General features: G+C 45.7%; 1 protein-coding gene across 7 annotated transcripts in view; it reads right to left on the bottom strand.

The window, feature by feature from the left end:
- The window catches only part of LOC125020073 (cytoplasmic dynein 1 intermediate chain 1), a 52,561-nt gene that overhangs the window by 10,339 nt on the left and 18,616 nt on the right, over positions 1–23,606 (bottom strand). For all 7 annotated transcript variants that reach the window (XM_047605332.1, XM_047605327.1, XM_047605333.1 and 4 more), the window contains 8 exons: positions 20,468–20,563; positions 18,137–18,308; positions 16,584–16,683; positions 16,371–16,496; positions 3,786–3,932; positions 2,122–2,235; positions 1,869–2,002; positions 1,395–1,539 (listed from right to left, as the gene is read on the bottom strand). In XM_047605332.1, coding sequence (XP_047461288.1) covers positions 1,395–1,539; positions 1,869–2,002; positions 2,122–2,235; positions 3,786–3,932; positions 16,371–16,496; positions 16,584–16,683; positions 18,137–18,308; positions 20,468–20,563 — 1,034 coding nt within the window. The remainder of the gene's footprint in view (positions 1–1,394; positions 1,540–1,868; positions 2,003–2,121; positions 2,236–3,785; positions 3,933–16,370; positions 16,497–16,583; positions 16,684–18,136; positions 18,309–20,467; positions 20,564–23,606) is intronic.

Below are 23,606 nucleotides of genomic sequence, written 5' to 3' on the forward strand. Positions count from 1 at the left end.
GACGCCGCGCGCGGGAGTAATGGGCCGACGTGAGCTAAAAGTCATCAGAGCGCTTCACTGCCTCATGCAGAATGAAGACTGTAACAGAGAAAAATACAAAGGTATTACAGAGGTGTATTCGTGTGTGTGTTTTTGTCTTTATTTTTTTGTAATTGTCTGTATTTGCTCACTTCAATCTCTCTGTTTAACGTTAGCATCAGCATCACTATGTTAGCATCTGCTCAGTCATTGCACTACTCATCCTTTATCCTTTGTTACCTAAATCTTTAACTGCACTTGCCTACTCTGTGTGCCCTTAATTACCCCCTGGGGATACATACATTTTTCTATTAACCATTTATCTTTAAACCTTCTGCTGACAATCCGTTTCCTCCCTTCCTTATATCAGCTGCTGCCGGTGTTCTGGTTTCTTATTCCTCCGCCCACCTTTCCCTTTGTCTTTTCCACCTCAGTCTAACTTTGTTTCTAATTTCACACCTCAATCAACCTCGAGTTTCCTCCAGTCTTTTGTGCAGCATGTCAAACGCACTGTGCCTGAGCTAAAAGCTAAGCTAAAATCCTCCCTCTGACAGAAACGGTCTTTTTTACCGCCGCTGAAATGCCACCAAATGGAATTCATTGCATCGGCGTGAAAGGAGAACGAACGCCCAGAGTGGAAGAGGGCACTCAAAAACACCAACTGGAGGAGGAGGAGGAGGAGGAGCACGGCTGAGTGTACCTGCAGCCGCCGCCATCCTTTCCGTCATCGTTTGAGATTTGAAAGGACGACGGAGTGGGAGGGAGGGACGCACACGCAACCTCGGACGTTTCATGTTCATCATTTGTCGGATGAGCTCCAGGTTTAAGACGTGATGAGGATCTGACTGTTAGAGGAGGGACACATTCGCACATTTCTCTCTCTGCTGTGAGAACGGAATCACCTTTAGAGTTGCTTTTGCCCTGGGTTTAGCCTCGCAGGAACACCTTTGTGCACAGACCTCTAAAGCTGCACCGACATCCAGCTGACTTCTCCAGTACTAACAGAACACCAGCTTGATCCAGTTTATCTAGCAGATCTCCCTGCCTAATTAGCCTGACAGGCTAAATTCAGGGCTCAATAATCATTCTAGTTACCACTCAATCATCTCACCGCACACCTACAATACCCGCATACACGTAGTAACAGATCCCCATCAGCTTATTCACACACACACACACACACGCAGAGACACACAAGTGGTGAGAGAAGGACTGATTTTTGAAAAAGTTGCTCACCTATTATACTCAACTCCCCCCCTACCCTCTCAGGATTCTCTCTCTCCGCCACCTCTCGGAGGCCACAATCAACCCCCCACATTTCTCCTTACACCCTCTCTTCCGCCCTCTCCTCCTCGCACACACCTCCCACGCCGTACCTTGGTGCTCCAGAGTTTGACGGTCCAGTCGAAGGAGGACGTGATGAAGAGGTGGGAGAAGTCGACGGTCCCCACCGCACTGTGGCAGCTGATGCCGGTAACCGGCCCCTGGTGGCCCTCAAACATCTCGCAGATACCGGCCTTACTGGAGATAAAAGAGAAAAAGAAAAGAATGACATATGTGACTTGGGCTCTAAGTCATGTCTTTGAGGTTAGAGTTGGATTAAACAGTGGGGTGATGTGATATGAATACTGGGAAATATAGAGGCATTTTTTTTTTTTATTACACAGAACTATCACTATAATACGATATGAATACAGCTAAAATGATCTTAACTCGAAAATGAGGAATTGTGAGTTCATTAGACAAAGTGAAATGAGTTTTCTTTTTCCTCAGTTTTTAGTTGAACTTTTATGTTCCTTAAGTTTCACCGACTTGAAGCGTGTGAGATGCAGTTTTGTGCGTCCACCAACCTGCCGTGTCTGGATGCAGTGTACACGGTGCCCTCCTCGCTCCCGACCACATAGTTGTTAACGTCTCCCGTGGGGAAGGCCATGCCTGTCACCGCCACGGGTTTGGATTTATTGTACACCAGTTCCATGGTCTCCTGCGCACACACACACACACACACACACACATATATAGTTTCATAGTTGTGCCAGTATAACGTCAGTAAAGATTGTCTCGACTTGCCTCGACTGTGCGACTGATAAGTGTCTCGTGTACCTGAGGCTGGGAGAGCATGTCCAGGCTCCAGGAGCACATCCTGCCGTCTGTGGACACCGTGATCAAGTTGTTGGCGTTCTGGGTGCCGACCACGTTCACGCAGTACACCGGGTGCTACACGGACACGTACACGGACGCACAAATAGATGAGACGGGCGAAGGAACAATCTCACCCGCACCAAACAAAACCATACGTTTTCATTATCTCATAGCTGTAGCATGATTACAATTCCCATTAAAACAATGCTTGTTATTCTGCTGCACGCTGTGATCGCAATAATAAATCATAATTAATAGCCTCTTTGATTAGAGCCACTAAAATCCCTCCGCGTATTTGGCATCTCGTACAACAAATATTTGGATAATTCCTAACTGCAGCAGGCTGTCGGTGGAACGTTTCCTTCGTCTGATACGCTATTATTAACCAATGCGGTTTTAACGGTCGGGCAATTTCACCCTTAAACACGCGACGTCGTTAGACACGACGAGGGCCAGAAGATGCAGCGGCGCTCGCAGGCGGCTCACATGCCGGTGTGCAGCCGTCCTTTTAAATCACTCCACGTTCGGGACATGCGCCGCTGTTCGAGCCCACGAGTGTGTGAAGCCATTATATCATTACTGGCCAGTAATTGATTTGTGTACTGGGCCGCACAAAGAGTCCATTCAGCAATCAGCACCATGCTAGCATGCTGGACTCACTAACTGGAGAGAGCGGCGGCCTCATTACCGGACTCCACAGCGCCTTTAAAGCTACAGTATAGATGGCACGTCGCAGTGTGCGAGTCTACGTGCCCCCTGCAGCTGGGATTAGAAACGGCACACGGTCTTCAGATATCGCTGGAGATTGTTCGACTGCGATGTGTCGAGGGTCGCAGAGTTCACTGGAACTGAGCTGAACAGTTTTCACTGGCGTCTAGGCAAGAATATGTGCGTAAGCACAACAAGTTGACTGGTCTCAGAGCCGGAGGGATCTCCTCGATGCAGCGATCATCGCGGCGTCATCGTGCTCAAATGTTTTAGCGTACTTGCTGTGATGGATTAGGAACGTTTTATGTCAGTTCTTTTAAATTTAGATGAACTAAACTGCCACGGAGAAGAGCAAACGTGTCACTTGAATAGACACTTCTTGAAACTTAATGGGAAGATTAATGATGGTATCAGCAGATAGGCAGGCAGCAACATCAGTGTCAAACATAAAAAAACTGGTACAGAGCATAGGTCTTTAACGGGGGTCCGTGGACGTACTGCAGGTGGACCCCAAAATCTTTGGTTGATTAAACATTTTTATATATTTTTTAAATTTTCTCCCACAAATTTAAATTTCTTTAAATGCACATAAGCATGAATCCAACATATTTTATAAATGGAGGCACTTATCTGTGAGCCAGAACTCCACTTATTCACCGATACAGGACCTGTCTCAACAGCGCCCCGTTAGCCACACTATCCCTGTCAGTTTAAGCTTCCTGTCTCTATCGCTGGTGAGCCAATCACAAGGCCACATTACACCGATGGTATGGAGCAAACTATAAATTTAACTAAATAGAGCACAAGGCAATATCAGTTGCTTTAATTCTTTCTAAATATGCCACAAGACTTATTCTATGTTTTTTATTACCAGCTCTGAATTGACACATAAGTGCGCGTCATGTTTGTGGCCTTACAGTGTGCGCAGCAGCAGACAGGGGAGTCCTCTGGACCGGGGTCCTACGGTGGCTGCGGTTGTCCCACAGGACGATCTGTCCGGAGTAAGTGCCCCCCACCACCAGGTTGGGATGAAACCTGGCAAAACCCACAGACACCACTGGAGACTGAGGAGAGAGGAGAGAGGAGAGTGAGGTCACTTCATGGGAAAACTGCTAAAAGACACATGATCGTGAAATGAAGGAAGACGTGGGGAGTAGAAGTGGTGTGGTCAGATGAGATGAGGGGATAAAACCGCAGACGGTGAGAAAACGCGAAGAGATACGAACTGAAAGCGGTAACGCTAGACGGGGGCCGGGCGAGAGCGAGCGGCGGAGGCGTCGCGATGGGTGGCAGACGCGAGGACACAGACGGAGACGGAGATGATGAGTCTGGCCGCAGTGAGGGTCTGCTGAGGAGAGGAGAGAGCCGGGGCTGATGCTGGGGTGGAGACCAGACAAAGAGGGGAATTGTAGTCCTCTTCCCCCCCAGCCGTTTCACATTACAGCATCAAAACCCCAGCAGCCACTGGAGCGCTCACTGTAGCCTCCATCATGACAAGCGCACCCTTGAACCCCCCTCCCCGGTGCCGTGTTTATTGAGTTTTGGTTCCTCTTCAGTGCTCGTCCCATATGGGCTCCCGGGCGCAGCAGCTAGCTTCTCCTGACCCAGAGCCACTGGAGCATCTGTGCTCTTGAGTTATGAGAAAATGTTTCAGCATCCTGTCGCTGGTGCTACAGGAGGGTAAGTGGTGTTACGCATTGACAAATTCATCAGAACCAACCAAGCCAGCAGGGCGCTGCTGAGGAGAAATAAATTAGAGGCGAGACGGGGCCAAGAGAGTATTAAACGCGAAGCTCGCAAACACAAATCACTTTTACAAAACAGTAAAACTATAACAACATGCAGGGAGGATTACGCAAAAAGGGTCGTTGCCTAATGTGGTCGTAGATTTGACGGGAGAAGCGACGCTGACAGTTTTAGTGGTCCTGAAAATTGTACGTCAGACGTTTCGCTGTTGAAGCGGCAGATGAGGCTCTGAGCCAGGAGGCAAAACTTGTCATTAATTAGAAGGAGTCCTCACAAATTAATCTCTGTATTAACAAGGGAATAAACGTGAGATTTATGTGGATGAACTTATAACAGAGTCTGCGTTAAATACTACTAATAAAAAAACTTTATGCTACAACTGTAATAGATTTAGTTTAATAAACAAGGTGAGTAGATGTTAAGAATCACAATTACATATTAATAAATGATTTATATAACGAGAACCATGACTATGACAGCTCATAGAAATCCTCAGAAGAATACTGATGATTTAATGTTATATTAATGCTTCTCTACAAGATGCCAGCAAAGATTGTGATAATGCTTAAAAATAAGACTTTGAATGACTTTAAATGAGGTTACTGGATAATTATAAATTCTGAAATGGTGGATGTAGCCACGAGGCCTGCAAGGTGAAGCCAGCATGGAAGTGGTGGTCTATAGGGAGAAGGAGCTCTCCAATTCAACAAAACTAAAAAAAAAATCTTCAAATGAGTCATGATGTCATTAGTTAATCCTCTTTTTCTGATCTGTGTGATGGTCCTTTAGAAGACAAGTCCATATTTAAGTAGAATGGGGACGTGATTGACTGACGTATCTGGGCTGGAATGATTGACAAAGTCTTCTCAGTTTCTTAGTTTGATACACCCCTCGCTCATCCCCAGCTCCTCCCTTTTGTTCCAGTATATGGCTGCAAATAAGGGCCAAGATGGCTGACAGTCATGTACAGAATGTATGCCTACACTGTGCATCATAGACTGGTCAAAACTTAACAGATCACAGGTGTCAAACATACGGCCGGCGGGTCAAAAGAGGGCCGAAAGAGGGTCACATCTGGCCCGCAACATGAATTTGAAGTGTGAAAATGACATAAAAGACAGTAATTTTTCAATAAAAATAACTGCTCAACCTAATTTGAATTGTTAATTAAATGTAAACATTCTCCTAATTCATTCATTCTTCTTTGCACTAAAACAAATGGGGAAAAAATCTGGAGTTACGTTACTTATAGGTTATCTTTTGGCCTTGAGATCAAATTGGGCTGCATGTGGCCCCCAAACTGAAATGACCCCTGATCTACATCCTACAATCTATGATAATGGTTAATGGTGACAGTCCATTGTTAACTGGCCATAACAGATCAACTAATACTGCAACAGAACGCCCCCAGCAGAAAGTGTATTTGGGTCCCACTTTAAAGGTGAAGATTACTTTTATAAAGGTCATGTGACTGCAGTGTTGAATTAACGTCTCTGGATCTCATCAAGATCTTTTTTAGGCACCAGCTTTAACATTCATAAAGAGTTAATGTGAAGAGAAATCACAATCATGTACTGTGTATGTCACCCACTGTGACCACTGAACGGTTGCAGCTCTTTTCTTAGGAAGACCCTCCATGACTGTGTCATTGTACAGTGTGCAACCAAGTTAGATAATTCGTCTTATTTTTCAGTTCTTGTCCTAACCCTCCTCCTCCTCCCCCTCTTCCCTCTCTCCATCCCTGCCACCACACCATGTGCGAAGCAGCCAACTCCAAAACCCCAGTTCATTTTGAAAGGAGACTGCAAAACAAACCAGAGGGAAAGAAAACACTCTGCGCTCTTTATGCCTCCTTTTTTTGTGACTCCTGAGGAGTCACGGCTTTCGGAGGGGGGACGTCTCGAGCGTCGCTTCAGATGTCGGGACTCAAAATAAACAGAGCTTCGGTGGTAAAAATAAAGTCGCTCGTCAGCTGGCTCTTTGTGAGAAGTTTATTTACACAGGCGGACAAAAAGGGATTGTGGGCTCATAAGCAGGTACCACTAAACAACGCTGGACGGTCTGACCACTTCTACAATGGGTTGATTACTGGTGTATCGTTGACCGTTATTAAAATAATACAGAATAGTACTTAGGCTATATATATGTATATAGAAAACACATATAAACGCTGTCTTGCTAGTTTTGGTCTTAAGCATTCTATTGAAAGATGTATTGTAGTACTGGCACTAACGATGAAAAAGGACAAACAAAAGGTTTTATGACAGTAAAACAACCTCACACTTATTCTCAAATATACACAAATGACTTTGTTCGGACAATGATCACATATCATGACCTCTGCTCTTTGTGGTCGTCTCACAGGCTTCTGTTTGAACTCTCTTCCCCCTCCATCAGCACACACATCCACTTAATATGCCCCACATGCATATATCTGTTGTTTGTCATCTATTTTAATCTTCTGTAAATAAATATTTGACTAAATACATATGTAAAGGCTGCCTAGAAAAGGTGAGTTTAGCTTAAAGCAGAGGAACAGATAAGCTAACTCTGTCTTGAGGTTAAGAAACAACTCTTACCTGAGCGAGAGTAGAGCTCACTGAAGCTCACATAATGAGAGATTATGTTTATTTAATGCATATAAACATGGGTAGTTTTAATGCTAAGCTAAGCTAATAGTAGAACGTGATATTTATCCTACTCACATGTGAAACTGGTATTGATATTAACATTTAATTTGTAGAGGAACAAACTAAGTCAATGTCCTTTTTTCTTTACGTTTGAAGTGATAAAAGCTGCTATAAAAGAGTTTTTAATCTTTGTCAAATTAGAATAATTTGCATCACAACGTAAAATGTTTTCCACTGTACATCACAGAAGCTGTTAACTTTCAATTCATCATTCATTCTAAAAAAAAAACAAAAAAAAAACTACTCGCTTCGGAGAAGGTCAACTCTACTTATAGCACTGACACCATCAAAAATACAAAATAAACACGAAAATCCACAAGAATATACAGACACAAACAGAAAACATTCACGCTTTCTACTCTTCTCCTTCATCCCCCACCACCTAAACAAACATCTCTACCCCACAGCAGCAATGACAAAGAGAAGCTAAATCAAACCAAGCTTTCCCTCTATTCGCTCCATATGTCAGTCGAGCTCCTAAGCCCTATCAGTGTCCCATCTTAAGAGAAAAATTCCCGACTAAACTCTGAATCCCCTTTTTGAGAAACCACAAGTTATGCCATCACTCCCCTCGCGAGCTGTCAGGCTTAGTGAAAGAGCTACTGAAAATTAGACCGACTTTGCCCCATAATGCACTGTGAGGCGCCCGTCGGCAGCGACTTGGACTTAACATGAAAGTCATTCTCCTAAAATGCTTCTAATCAAACGTCACATCAGCACATGTGTTTTAGAGTCGTATCCCTTTTAAACGCACTGCGTGTAATTAGGCGCTGAAACGAGATCAATTTGTCGCGTGCTATAAGGAAGTTCATGATTTAAGAAAAAAGGGAATTGGCTGATGGTTTCTGAATGTCAATGTCATGTAAGAAATTAATGACTGAGTTTAAAGTTGAATTATGGGGAGCTTGCTTATGTATTTGCCAGATTTCTGTAGTCTTTTTATTCATTTGTCTGCCTTAGTGCTACCAATGACTCAAACACCGCTTTTCTGACTATTTGAGCATAGGGCCCCAAATGCCATAAAGCATTTCCTACCAGGACGTGACTGAGTTGGCAAAACTATGAAATAGTAAATCACACAGCATTGTGTGAGGTGATTACACTGAACCTCTGGTGTGGCTGTAACGCACCTTCAGTCACACCGAGAGGGAGTTAAGTGGCTGGGATTTTTGAGACACTACACACATTTTAGAGTGGAGTCACCATTGAAAGCATAATACAAAACTTTTATCTTGTTACTTCAAAGGAGAAATCAAGTCTGAATATTTAAAACCAAGCTGACATATAGACCCCCTTCACGGTTTGTAAACAATGTGACATTTTTTGAGGGGCGGGGCTTAACTGGATGCAACACATCCCAAACACTATAGCCTGTAAACGTTAGCATATTAGCATGTTTCAATGGACTGTTTTGGCACGAAGGGACGAGGAAAACGAATATTTTAGAGAATATACTGATACACTTACTCTCCCTGACGGTGATTTTAAAGGTTTACTCCGACTGATGGAGGTGTTTTCACGACCTCTACACTCACTCACTGGATGGACGATTCGACCAAAAGAGGACACAGAGGGGACAAGGTCTGGTCTGTGTCTTTATCAAGTAAAGCCTCTCCAACAAAGATGTTACAAGAAGTAAGTGCAATGTAGCAAATGCAACTTCTGCTTGGCCACCCATGAAACATACAACTAACGTTGTGTTAGCTCGCAGTTAGCATTAGCATCAACGTGTAATAAGAATCCCCCAATTAACGATTAACTTGGCATAATTTGTCAAAAAGTCCATCCAGTGAGTGATGGATGATTTGACAGGACTGCCCACAGGACATTTACATGGACCTAATTGAGAAACCCAGCGTCTCCACGAAAGAAAAGTCGAAGACATACAAATCGTTAGATGCCTTGAACAATGTCTTGAATGGGCACGTGCAAGATTTGTAATAGAAGAATTTGAACGATGACTTTTGTTCATACGAACGCAGAGGGGCTGTAACAACAATCCCCTAAATAAGTATTAATTTAACGTAATTTCAGTCACGATTCATTCTAACCCACAACGTTATCCAGGCTGAAACTGATGAAGCATTACATATTAATCTTATCTGATATGAAGTGTGTCCGACGTTGAATGTCTCCAATCCTTTCATTTAATTGCCAAAACCAAACCAAAGTTGTCTACGACGGCAGCGGCTGGTATGTGATAAAATTTTAAGTGAGTGGTTTCGGTTTTTCGGTTTTGGCACCACGAAATACAGCAAGACGACATTTTCATGGTTGAACGTGACAGTGTTCGTCTCAAGCTTCTTTCTGTTCTGCCTCCAGCTAACGCTGCGACGTCTCAGTAATGTAGGACGTGAAGGGGTTTTCGACAACGTTTTCAACATCAGCTGGGATTTTATCCTAAGGCATTGGTAGCAAACAGACTACTGACATAAAGTACTGCTTGAAAGATTCACTCATTTGTGAATATATCCATTTATACAATCATACACCGATCAGGCCTAACATTATGACCACCTTTCTATTATTGTGTAGATCTCCCTTGTGCTTTCAGAAGTGTTGTGACTCATCAGTGAATGGACATGGACCTTCTGAGGGTGTCCTGTGGTGTTTCTTAACACAATGTTGTTAGTGGTACATGTCTAAGTAACATCCACACTAAATACCAGGTCCAAAAGTTTTCCAGCAGAACACTGAACCGTCACAAGATGGTCAATGTTATTCACTTCCTCTGTCAGTTATAATGTTGTGGCTGATCAGTGTATATTCTATGTCTGATCCAACACAAAGACACAAACTTTTTACCATGGTGCAAGAAGTTTGCTGACCCATGTATTTACAGTGAGCACAGTTAATTGTGTTCAACTTGTATAAAATATTGCTGATTGTTGACACTGAACATGAAGGACAAGTTTGATACTTTGGGACATAAATGTTTTCCCTTGGGTGGTAACTTACAGACAGGTAATCATCAATCAAGTCACAGCAGGAAGGCCTAATGTAAGACTATTTAACCATGCTCCGCCCTTCCCTGGTTCCTCTTGATGTTATGCTCTGTGCGTACCATTGATACAAGAACCGCATCTGTCTGAATACCATCAAAAACACTTGTGTCCACAAAAGTCCCAATATGACAGCAACTCCATATCAGGGCTGAACCGAAGCCGAGCCTGACATTTCATTTCCAAAACGCAGAGCGGCTATGTGGATGTTTCCCATCAGACGTGGAGCGCAGGTCAGACACCTGCTAAGTCACCTCCCGCCGGGTCCAGACGGGGAGGATGTGAGGAGTGACATGTCCCGGAAGAAACTGCAGTCACTTCGGTGCACTGGGCTTGAGATAAACTGTGGAAGTTTTACAAGGAGACTCGCTGGCAGTCAGAACAGTGGGTTTCATTTCTTTCCTTAGGCGAGGTCTACTGTGTGTGTGTGTGTGTGTGTGTGTGGGTGCGCGCACACGGGTGAAGGAGAAACTCACAAGTATCACTTACTATATCTCACACAGGCTCCCAAGGCTAAGTGTTTCTGGCAGCCCTTATTATATTAATGGGAAGTGTTCTGTACAGGATAATACACACATGGTATACCGTGATGAAAGATGGCACCCAGCGAGGGATTAGGGATGTTTGAAGGAATGACAGAAAGAGAAAGAACGCTGGAGAGAGGCAAACACTCCCTCCTTTGTTGCCTGCTCCTCGCTTTCGCTCTTTCCTCGGGCAACAAGCTGTTACTGAAGACTACTTGGGAAGGCAGAAATGGAGTGAGAGAGCTCTGTTTTGAAGACACAGAGGGAGGTGGGGGGAGTGTTGGGGGGCTGATAGGGCACACTAGTAGACAGTATATCCTCCCAAGTAGATGCACGCTCCATCCATCCCTCTCCTCCTCCTCCTCCTCCTCCGCCCCCCATCTGCCTCACCGCACTCATCTGTTTTCCACTCTGCCTTATCAGGACCAGATGATTTTGACTGTCTTCCCTCGCATCCCGGCTTCGCAACCTCTCCCCCCCCATCCCCTCCCCTCCCTCCCCTCCCTCCCAACCACCTTTCTCCTCCCTTTCTCCCCCTGGCTTCGCTCGTTTATGACACCCCACAGATTTTGTCACTCTGCGGTTTCTGGCAAGGAGAGAGAAATACCAAGCCAGAGTCTCCATTTCACCAGGCGAAGAATGGAGCGAAGGCACGAGGAGGAGGCTCTGGGAACACAAACAGGCCTTTCTCTGCCTCCTGGAGCTCCTTTTCCTCATTTTCCATATCTTGTTTGTTTGCTTGGCTCACATTTTCACTCTGGCTGGTTTGTGGCTTCGCTGGATTTGTGTAGTAAATATAATACGACGCGAAAGGCTTGACTCAAAAAGGCACTCTGTTCTCAAGCTACAGAATGGGAGATACAGTATATACAACGCGTTCCTCGTCGCCTCCGTTTTCCACCAGTTGATTTACAAGAGAATGTTGTTCCGTTCAAACCTAAATTATTCGGCGGTAACTGAATATTTCTTGAGAATATAAACACACAAAAAAAGTATTTTTTTCAGAACACACATTTTTTGAATTTTGATTCAAGACCCTAACCAAACGTGTTTTATTGCAGTGACCTACAGACACCACTGGTTGCTCGTAGCAGTCGTGCACGTAAACCTGCAAAGTCATTTTCTGCACAGACATTAAAGACCGAAGCAAAGATCTCACGCGCTGATTTAACCTTCAAACTGAACCCGTGCACGGTAGCTGCCCTGATCCACTGTTTATGTTACATGATCAGTCAAACTTGCACAAAATAAACTAGTCGCCACAGAATTCAAAGCTCACACTTTGCTAGATGAGTCTACTTAACGCGCCGCGTCTCAACCCATCGGCTGAGCGAGGGCTTCACTGCTAAGCCTTCTGAACACAGCGCGGGTTTATTCTCCAGAACACATGGGTTCAAACGCAGACAAAGACTATGAATAATGCTGTTGCTCAGTCCTCTCCTCTCTCCGCCCGCTCTGCTCCTCTTACTCAACTTTTCTGGAAACCAAACGCCCAGGGAGCGACGCGAGGCAGGGAGATATTAATAAAAATATGACTGAGGCCAATGGGATATGACAGTAGCGGCGGGGGTTGGTGCGGGGAGGCATGCGGTTTGGGGAGGGGGGTGGGGGTGGGCAGAGGTTTTAAGTCAAACGGCTCCTTTAATGTGGTGTGACTTTGCCCACTTGAGAGGCTGGTGTGAAGTTACAAGATTGGACCCAACTGGGACGGGGCGATGATGGGTCCAACTGCTGGGACAGCGGCGATGAGGGGAGGCACGCTGGTACCAGAATCCACAGCAGCGGTAGCTGCTTTCCCGGCGAACGGAGCCGCGACCCACACGCACCGACTGGATCGCACACTTCTGGGTGCTACGGCGGAGATCAGATGCTCTTGAAGTGACTTCATGAAGCTGCGGCCGTTCCTTGAGGGGGACTGTAAGCGGATCTGTTTCGTTTTAGTTACAGACAGATCACTGGATTAAAGTAGGCAGAGAACAACATTGTGTGAGGGAAATAAAATATTGCACCGCTTTTCGCAACTCTGCGTCGGATTATTCTCAAACTATAGCAATATCCCACGCGGCTGGTTTAGAGAATTTATTTGAGAGCTGGGGAAGTGAAGGGTAAAATGGGAGTTAAAAAGAAAACGAATACAGAACTGCGAGACCTCTGTGACATCTGCTTATTCCATATGGGAACAACATTCATCAAACCAGGGCCTGTCTCCCCGAGTATTGCATTAGAATGCAGTATTACTGCACTGCCAAGAATATTTGTGCACGGTCCCCAGATTGTGTCTGCCCGTAGAGGCGCTGAGACTTTCCATCACATCAGCATGTAAAAGACATTATTGCCAGAAATCCTGATGGTTAATTCCATTCTATTTAACCCCCAAAAGAAAAATCACCCTTATTGTAACAGTATTTGTTTCTCATATTCCTCAGGCCGCTCTCCAAACTGCAAACAATTAGGCAGGAAATATAGAAGCCTGACCTCAACAAAACCCCATCTGAAATCTGAAGCTTTCTATAAGCCGTGGCCTTATACAATAAAACCCACGCTGGATGCAACCCCGACCGCAAACCCCAACCCTCCAATACCAGCCCGCACTGTCATTTTTTTTCACACAAAGCCTTTTAGACGTGCGTACAGTAAACACACACGCAGCCATGCACCTATCCACCCGCCAGACGCGGGCGGCCAACGCTGGGGCGAGCACGGAAAAACAAAAACGGGTGAAATCCTGCTCGCTGACACGGCCCGAACGGTTGGCGCCGTGTGAATAAACGGCGTGCGCGCGGCGTAAAAGTGCGCGGCTGCGGAGCGCATGTGGTTGCCCTCTGTGTCGCTCTAGGTAATGACGGGAGGTGTAAGGTGAAAGGAAAAGGAGAACTGGAGGGGAAGAGGCGCAGAGCCTCTGTGGATTTTTGGGGGGGGGTTAAACAGCAGAACATGCTCGCACATTAAAAGCCATCCGATCCGCAGCCGACTAGAGGGACGCAGCTCTGTTTGCGAAAGGCACCGCAAAGAGAAAGAGAGATTAACCGCTCATGCGTCCCTTTAATCCAAATCCAACAGATACAGGGGGACTAATGGCTGATAATCTTTCTTTAACTATTTTGTCTCCACGGTTCATGCGTGCTCTTTGCCACAGCCTACTTCGTGCTATGTTATTTTTTTTCCACTTTTCCCTCTCCCCTCTTATGGCACAGCACCAGGCCGCACTAACTCACTGACTAAGGAAGCCTCCGCTTTTCTTTTCTCCATCAGCAACATGTCACACGACGCACCACGTTTCCACCGAACACTCAGAACAAACGTCTGCGTGCGGACAAGTCGACTGCGTCCTCTTCCCACTCAAACTCTCTAAAGTCTGTTGCGCGCATTTGCAGCACAGACGCCCTCCCACTGCCCCCGCTTCTGATATACTGAGCATTTTATCGGCTGCTTACACAAATATCCCCGTTCCCAAACGTCCCCTAACCGACGCTGACATTTCGCAGATCGGCGTGCTCGGAAACCACACCAGTTAATAAAGTCAGATGCACTGTGCGAATTTCGTCAGAGGGCCCCGCATGGAAAATCGACGGGATCCTACAGCTACGAGTTGCGAAGCTGTAATCCATCCGTACGACCGCACGGATTTCGGCAGCGGCATAAATTATGGTGCAGTGAAAGAATGGGGCGCTTTAAAAATCCATTATGGGGCTAGACTTACATGACAAGCTTCATGCTGAAATATTTGCACGCAGCGTGCAGGAGTACGCGCTTCTGTGAGTATTTTTCCATGTTTCAGTTCTGTCCTGTCGGGCGCGTGCTGTCAAACAACGAGGGTGAACGCTAACACTTACAGGTGTTATTCCACCTTTTACAGTGTTTGAGGAGGACATTTTTAAATTACTGGACGAAGCAGCATCACTGACGTTAGGAGCAGCAGCGTGGGTGGGCTAACACACACACACACACGCAGCGTCGGATTAGGAAGTGGTAGGCCACATCATTTTACAACTGAGACGTCTATATATGGCTTCGCCTGTTTTGTGGGAGACGTGAAGGTCCTCACCCAGTCCCAGCCCCCCCACCCCCAACCGTTTTCTCAGCGTTCGTTGCTATTAGCATCACAGTCGTCGCCGAGTCCCTTTTCCACCAAAAACCTCAAGTTTCTTCTAGGGAGCGCGGCTCCCATTGGAAGGGTTCGAACGAATGCACGCGGCGCTCCATTTCCATTTCCCCTTGCTTCTTCAGCTTATTATTTTTCCCTCCTTCCATCGCGGGGTGGAAAGAGGAAGACGCTGATTATTTGATGGGCCGATGGTCGGAGGAAAAGGTGTGGAGAAAATAGAGACAAGCTGTGCTTTGGAGCGTGTGAGAGTTTTAGAGACGAACAAGAAGGGTTGCGTCTGCACGGAGACCAGTGTGTGACTAATAATCCGAATAATAGCCCAATCAGAATAAAAAATACCTGAAGTAACCGTGGGATCAAATGGGAGCGATCGCGAGGAAAATTCCGAATTCTCAGAATGCGAGGGGGGATTTTGTAATCCTGCTCAATACTAAAATATGATCCTGTCAATGACTTTTCCGTTGTTCAGAAAAGATGTACCTGGATGTTGTGAGTAAAGTTTTGGAAAGAATACTTTTTCTGTTCTTATATTTCCACAAGATTTGATGCTCCCCACTCCATCGTGATTGTTGCTTCAGGGCATGTAAACACATAACGTCTAATCAGGTCATTTTCTCTAACAACAACAGTTTACATTGGCTTGAAGAAATATTGCCCATGTAAACGTAGCTACTTCATTCATACCTGCAACTCACCAACCAGAAAGGAGGGAAGAATTTACATACTATATAGGGAATGCACATGATGTCACAGCAAGTGGCAGTCCCCGTGGTTACGGCCACTGAGTGGCGAAAAGTGACAGGTGAACATGGAGATTAGCAGCATTAGTTTGAATCATAGGCTTTAAAAGCGTCTAAACTCTGAAGCTAAATGAAAAAAATGGGGAAGAGCTGTTGTGTGATTGACTGTAACGACAGATATGAGAACCAGTCTGAGAGGCTCCTGAAAGCCAAGGAAAAGAGAAATAAATTCATCGCTGTATTAGGAAGAAACAGCTGGAATCCAGGCACTAAAACCTGGTGTTGTGCTTCACATTTTTTTTGATGAAGTCATAACTTAAGTTTGTCAGTGTTGTTATTTTGGTGTAGTTAGGGCTGCCTGTTCCAACAATAAATAACAATAAACTAAATATTTGTGATCACTCCTACAGACACTACAGAATTGTTACTAATCAGCAAAGCTCTTAGCATTAGCATCTTTTATTTAGCTATATTTGTTATAAATGAAATGAACTGAAAGTAACTGAAACTGAGGCTCATCTGCTTTTCCAAATAAGAAAAGGAATAAGGGGATATTGTTCATGGTTCACGGACAGTTTGTTATGTGGTAGCTCATATGAATCATGGATCATTGGGTGAAAGTGACGTCAGTGCATAACCTCTATAGTTCTGGAAATCTACGTGAGGATTAGTAAGTATACATATGTTCAAACTACCTGACAGTGAAAGATGTACTCCGGAGTGGCCTTCTTAAACTTGATGTTCCACACCAAGGCCACGCCGTCTGGTTCGTGTGGAGCGTCTTCGTTGTTGTTATAAGAGGCGACCAGCAGCTCAGGATACTGAGAGAGGAAGAGGAGCATGAGAATCACAGAGAGAGAAGGATGTTAAAAAGTGAAAAGTGGTGCGCGTAGGGTTTCAGGCCTCACCTGAGGGGACCAGTCAAGACAGGTGATCACGCGATGTTTCGACCAGTGCTCGTCATAGAAGAGTCTGCAGAGGGACAGACTGGAGCCGCTGCCCAACTCTCTGGAGGCAGACGGTACAAGAAAAGGTCAAAGGTGCCTCCTTGATCCAACCTGAAGTAAACTGAGCTCAGTTCCAATAAAATGAGTCTGGACTGTCCCATAACGTTCAGGAAATTGTAATTATACTGGGACTTTATTCCTAAATATACTGTAAGTATTTATCTTATGTGTTGCCCCGTAGTGCAGTAATCTTAGGTCAGTAACTGAGAACAAAAGCTTCACAAAAACAATTAAAAGTAAAGACAGATGGTGAGGAAGCTCTTTGACCTGCTCCGCGTCTTACTGAGTCAGTACTTTCAGCCGCCATAGAGAATGTGGTCACAGTTTTGTGTTTGTCTAGACTAACCATGTCAATAAAGTTTCCAGATCTACAGTCGTACATCATCTCTTATTAAAGCGCTCACTGCCACAAATTATGTGGACCACAGTGAAGCGTGCCCACTGCGCTTAACAGCCAATGAGGCGGGTTTAGTCATAAAACAACATCCTGATTAAGAGCTAACTCCAAACTGAACCCTGTGGCTGCTCAGGCAAATCATAAACTGCATTATTAATGAGGACGATGGGAATTCATCTCTAAAATGTCAACGTCCACTTTTCCTTAAATTAGACTCATTCGCATTCATTCACTGAGAGGATTAAAGGTGTCAGCCTATGCTCAGGCTGTTGTTTCATTTTACTAAAAAAGATTTTCTGATTTATTTTATCACACTTCCCCTCTTGTCTTATACACATCCCACTGAGACATAATGTTAACGTGAGGTCGGGCGCAGGTATCTAAGTCAGACAGATAAAGTGGTTTGGGTGACAGCAAAGCTGATTTGCGCTTTACCGCTGCACCGGTATATGTGAATGATACCCACACTAGTTTTGTAGCCATATGAGATGCTACAAAATGAAACAAGACAGTGAAATGTAGGTTATGTTGTTTCACTTTCAGAAGCCCATCTTTGGAGGAAAAAAAAAAGAGAGAGAGGACTGATGCTGAGCGCTGGGCCGTGGCCTGTTTTAGACATAATCTCTATTTGACCACAGGCTTCATGCTTCTCCGTGGCTGCAGTGGTCAAAGTTGAAGTGAGTCAGTAAAAGCAGCATTCTTCTATAATAGCAGAGCAGTATACTGAAACAGCTTTGCACTTATGACTCTTACAACTTCAACCAACACTTTGAAAGCCTCCATTTGGAGGCAAGCCTTCAGACAATGCTCTTTGGTTTGCGATTGTTGTTAGTTCACAGGAGTTTTTAACCCTCTGAGAGTGTGACATAACTACAAAGACATGTATTCTGGAGAACAAAGGAGCGACCGGGCCCCTGGAGTGACACAGTGGGCATGAGTCAGTCTCGGCACATGTCTTAGATCGGGGGCACGTACAGTAAGTAAACGCTCGCACGTGCTCCCGCGTCCGAACGCAGACGCTCCCCTCCCTCCAACCTCTCGCCTCCTCCCCGCTCACCCCTCTTTGTCCTCAAGGTCTCGGCCGCTGTAGTCGAAGAAGATGTCGCCGTCTTCGGCCAGGGCCCTCTCCATCACCCGGATGCTGCAGTCAAAGAAGCTCTGAAACTCGGAGGAGTGCAGGATCTGTTGCCTCTCCTCCTCTGTCAGCTCTCGCAGCACCGGAAACATGCCTGTTGGACGAAACATCCCACGACGCATACGCACATGGCTCTATCGGTATGGAGCAACAGTATATGGACAGCGCCACACACAAATCACATTCCTGAAGCCCAAGCGTGACATTTAAAATATCTTGCTTTAGACAAAAAAGGACGTTATGGAAAGAAAGCAAAAATTGGATGACATTTTAGTTGACTTCAACTTTGCCCAAACAGCAACGTCCAGGTCTTAGCGATGAAGCAAAAAACTGCAGTTCATCATGTGGCCACTTGAGGCTATTAAAAAGCCCAACTTTACAGCAATATTAAATATTTTTACAGCCTGCTACAAAAAATGGTTGATGATTGTCTCAATCGTTTATTTCACTATTCATGACAACTGTACGGGAGGTGAATTATTTTCATTCATTAATTCTTTATCAACGTTTAAAATTCTGCATAATTAAGGGAATTCCCGCTTTGAGTGAAGCTAACAGGTAGCGGAGAGTTGGGTGGGCGGGCCTCAACGTCCGACACGACCCCCCACGTCCATATTTGGAACATCCGCACGTGGGCGGGGTAAAGCTCATCCAACATGGCGACCGCTGGCTCCGCCCACTTTGGGCTTCATTTTTGAGGTTCAGAATCCAGTGGGTGACGTCACGATGGGTTTATCCAGTCATTAACTTTACCTCACTTAGTAATTTATTTAGTCTTATATATAATACGATTTAAATCTCTTTTCGTCTTCACTTTAGTTGCATTAAAATTGTTGTGGTATAACATGCCAACAATGGTTCCGCTGGCATGGTCTTACCCTTTTAATGCAATTCATATATATGTTACATAGCTATATATGAATTTTATAGAATAGATGTAAAATATTATATAATGTTTCTCTTATTAAAACATTAATTGTTATTTTTATTAAGAAACAGGAAGCGTGGGAAAAGAGAAAAGATGAATGACAAGCATAAATGGAGCCAGCAGTCAAACCAGGTCCTTTCATTCAGGCCATTTTGACTGATGTGTTATGTGGCCTCACCACGTTGGCCCAAGCGCTGCATTTAACAGATGCAAGCTGTTCAACTGAATTATCTCAAAGACCAAAAGTGAGTAATAACTATTAATTGTAATGCAACTAACACGGTTTCACTGAACCTTTAACCAACGACAAGCATCCTACTGACATTTACAAGACGCGCACACGGCGCTGTCACGTCCACTGCTTTAAAAAGCGTCATAAGCCCATCACGAGCTTCTCAGATTAACATTCTCTTCATCTCTTCTATCGAAACCAGAATCAGATCCAGAACATAATAAACTACAAACAGCTCCTAATGCATCTTCTCCAGTAAAGTCCCACAGCAAGAAGTTCATAAACAAGAGAAAAACAAAGCCCTCTCAGCGTCCCGCCTCCCTTTGAACGTAATGGCTGCACAGCACGGCGTCTAGTTTTTGAAGTCACTGTCCCCAAACACACGCAATTTTTTTTTTTTTTTTTTTTTACTCACACAAGCATGCACAGACACACACATATCGACCTTTAGCCTGCCTCTTGACTTTGATCCCCCCCCCAACATCCCTTTGTATTTCTTACGAGTTGTCAGCAAAGACCCAGTGAATCGAGTGGCAGAGATCAAAGGCCAGACCTTCTAATAGGCCGGGATGGAGAGGAGACGGATGACTGTGTGTTTATGAGCGCGTGCGTGTGTACATCTGTCTGTGTGTGTGTGTGTTTGACTCAGCCTCGCTGCAGTCACGGATATTCGGTTTATGTGGTTGAATATGAACATCCATCTGTGTTCGCGGTGTCTTGTGTTTTATTCTTCTATTATTTGCTACGTAAACTCTGCACGCACACGCACACATGCATACGCGCGCGCACACGCACGCACACTCCTCTCATTCCTCTCCACTTTGAAGTGTGGCCAGGAGGTCAAGTGACAGGTTTTTAATCAGCGTTGACCCTCGCCTCGCATGCCATGGAGCTGATAATGCCGGACCCGCCTTAACCCCCACTGTAACCTACCCCCACTCTCCAATCTGATACACCCACTGAGTGGCAGAGGGTGTCACACACCAGCGGCCGTGTTTTCGTGACAGTGAGAAGCCGAGCAAAGGCTGAGACGAGACGGAGGACGCGGATTCCAATTTTTGCTCCCCTTTCGCCCGCGTGTTCGTTTTTGTACCTTCTTTGGTTTCCCTGTTGTCGTCGTCGTCCTGCTGGTCCAGCTCTGGACCGGGCTTCGCTTCCATCAACTCTTCATCTTCGTCTTCCTCCTCAACTGCGAGAGAGAAAGTTGAAAAAAAAAAAAACAAGAGAGAGAAAGAGAGCACTCATGTTAATCAACAGCTGTTCCAATTTTCCTCGACCTCCCGCTGCGTGCTGCCCCCCCCCCCTTCTCACCAAAATAATCATTCCCAGACATGCACTGCTACACCTGACTAACTAACATCCAGGCCAAATGGGTTTCATTTACAAACACACGCACTTACATTCGCGTGCTTTCGCGAAACTTTGAAGCGTGATTGAAGGATTTCGTATGCGTGTGTAATGTAATTCAATACGGTGAGAGAAGAAATGTAACGTAACCGTGTCACCATGTTTTCATACGTGGTACCATGTGTGTGGACATACTGGTCAGTCAAAACACACACACACACACAGAGTCAGCAGGATGTGTGAGAGTTGTGTGTTCTCCCCTCTCCGTCGTTCACCTTTGACACCGAGCAAAGAGATCCAGTGATATATGTGTAAGAGGGGATTCCCTCTGCATTCGCTCCAATCAGGCTCTGCAATTACTCTTGACTCTCCAGGATCTGTTGTAAGTGTGTGTGTGCGTGTGTTTGGGGTTCAAGTGCGAAGGGTTACTGTCAACACAGGCACCTGCTTGTCAGCCACTGCCCCGCCAGCCCTCGGGGGTATGTGTTGGTAACCCTCGCCAACCTCTCCTCCTCCTTTCTGCCGCTCCCTCCCTCTGAAACAGATGCTCGGAGTCGAGGGGGCCTCTCTCTGTGCAGGCCTCTTAACAACGCTGGGAGCAGACACCTGTGGTCGTGGCAACGCACGCGGCTGCACACAGTCCCGTCTTTCTCCGCCTCGCGAGCGCACACACCCCGGGCCAATCGCCCCGCAGTGCCAGGGGTGGCGAGGGGTTAACTGGCAGGGTCAAGCTGACAACAGTTGCTCAGTCCAGTGGGAGGAAGTGACTACATCACACCCTCAGACATGTCGTGTCTCTCTCTCTCTCACACACACACACACACACACACGTCAGGGTGTGTTTAACTCAGCTGGAGCATGGCCTGGGGCACCGTTAAAACCACTCGCTCTCGGCCCGCTCTTGCACCGGATGAACTGTCCATTTATCACTTTGTCTAAGCTTTTGATGAACTCACTGTTGTCTTTTTAAGAGCTGCGAGGAGAACTGAAAGACTCCGGCGATCTTGTTATCGTTACAATAAAACGTCCGCTACGTTCGTTTTTCTCGGTGGAGCACGCCCCTCCCTACACATCTCTGGGTTTTCTTTTCTTCTTGACCTCTGAGTAAACGATTTTGATATATGACTTTAATTTTCATATTGTGTGTATATAATAAATGACTAAGCTAAATCAAATACACGGCGGCGAGGCTCCGTCCAAGTTGGTGGTTAACAGCCAGCTGTAGGGATCCAAACACCAGTGACCCACCAGTATGGAGGAGGGACCAGAGAGGACCAGACAGGCAGACTGCCAGACGAGCTCCGAGTCTGAGCTGCCAAAACAGACACGCTTGCAAACAGAAACGCACAGGGATACCCGTTTATTTTTGTTTTTTTTTCTCCTCATCTCCCTTTGTCTGTGCTGCACCGTGCCTCCGTTTGCGAAGCTTTATTTCTCTTAATGGCTGCTTTGTTTTTCTTTTGTCATGTGTCATTTGTCCCTCTGCAGTCTGAAAATGTTCGCACACATTACACACACTCCCATTCTACTGTATTTTCTTGACCTTACGTGACCGGTCCGGTGGTTGGAATGTGTGGTGATGGGGATGGGAGGAGCGTGAGGAGAGGAGAGCGACCACATTGAGGAGCGGTCAAACTGTCAACCCCCGGGGACCACAGGACTCTGGAGCAAGGCAGCATGATTCATGGCCTATGGGTTACCTCACTGAGGGGAGACGGTCCAATTCCCGTATGAAGATACTGCTGATGTCTCTGCCAATGGCCATGCATCACGTTGTTCTGTCACAGTCCCGCACCAAAAATATCCCTACAATTTGCTTCGGAGGGAAATTTTTTCGGAGATATGTTTCTGCGTGTGCTCAAAATGAAGCAAAAAAACTGCACTGTGGTAAAATGATACTGGAGAGGAGAAATGATAACATCAAACTTTATGTAAAATGTTCATGCAAACACACAGAGAGGGAATACATGGTATCCTGTTGCGTTGCAAAAGAAGCAGGGAAGGGAAATCAAAAGAGACAATCTATCACAGTGTGTGTGTGTGACTGCCTGCTACTCTGTAAGTATCTGCACACTTTCTTGTTCCCAGCTCATTCCAGTCACGGGATGCTTTCTCCTTCCACCTGCCGCTTAATACCTCTCCTCACCGCAGGATGACCGGTTAACTCGTATCCACCCCCTCGCCGCAGACGGGGGTCCACCTTGATGAAACTCCGCTTGGGGGCTCCCGTTTTGGCCGGCTACACTCCCGGGGTAATGATATCCTCGGTAGCCCGGGGCCGCCGCATCTGGCTGCCTCAATCTTCCCCTGACTGCTTACTCATGCTGACCGGGCCCAGTCAATTCAGAACAGCGCAGCAGGTATGCAGGCACTCACACTCACGGCTTGGATACAAACAAAGTACACACGCACACACTCCTAAACCTGTAAATGTGTAAATGCAGATGCACGCAGACACGGAGGTATGAACTATACACTGGTCTACGATCATGTGAAACAGTTATTGTAAAAAGACAAAGAAATGAAGTGCTAAAACTCACAGAAGAGATCTTTGTTATTTAAAGGTCCTCTCTGGAGCATTTAGTGGCATCTAGTGGTGAGGTTGAGGATTGCATCTAGCAGGATATCCCTGCACTTTCAAGCATGTAGATAAGGAAGTGTTTGGGTTGTCCAGTCTGGGATACTACCGAAACATGACGGCTCAACGTGGTGAGCTCAGGTCCCTCCCCCTATGTAGCTATGAAGCGCTAAGGCTAAGCTAACAAAAACACTGTGATTTATAGTTAAAGCTCATTAAACAAAACATAACCATGGATCCCATGCATCATTTCTGCCAACAGAAAATCCTACACACTGGTCCTTTAACATAAAAAATATCTCAAGTA

This window comes from Mugil cephalus, chromosome 14 (assembly GCF_022458985.1).
Source record: "Mugil cephalus isolate CIBA_MC_2020 chromosome 14, CIBA_Mcephalus_1.1, whole genome shotgun sequence".
NCBI classification, from domain to species: domain Eukaryota; kingdom Metazoa; phylum Chordata; class Actinopteri; order Mugiliformes; family Mugilidae; genus Mugil; species Mugil cephalus.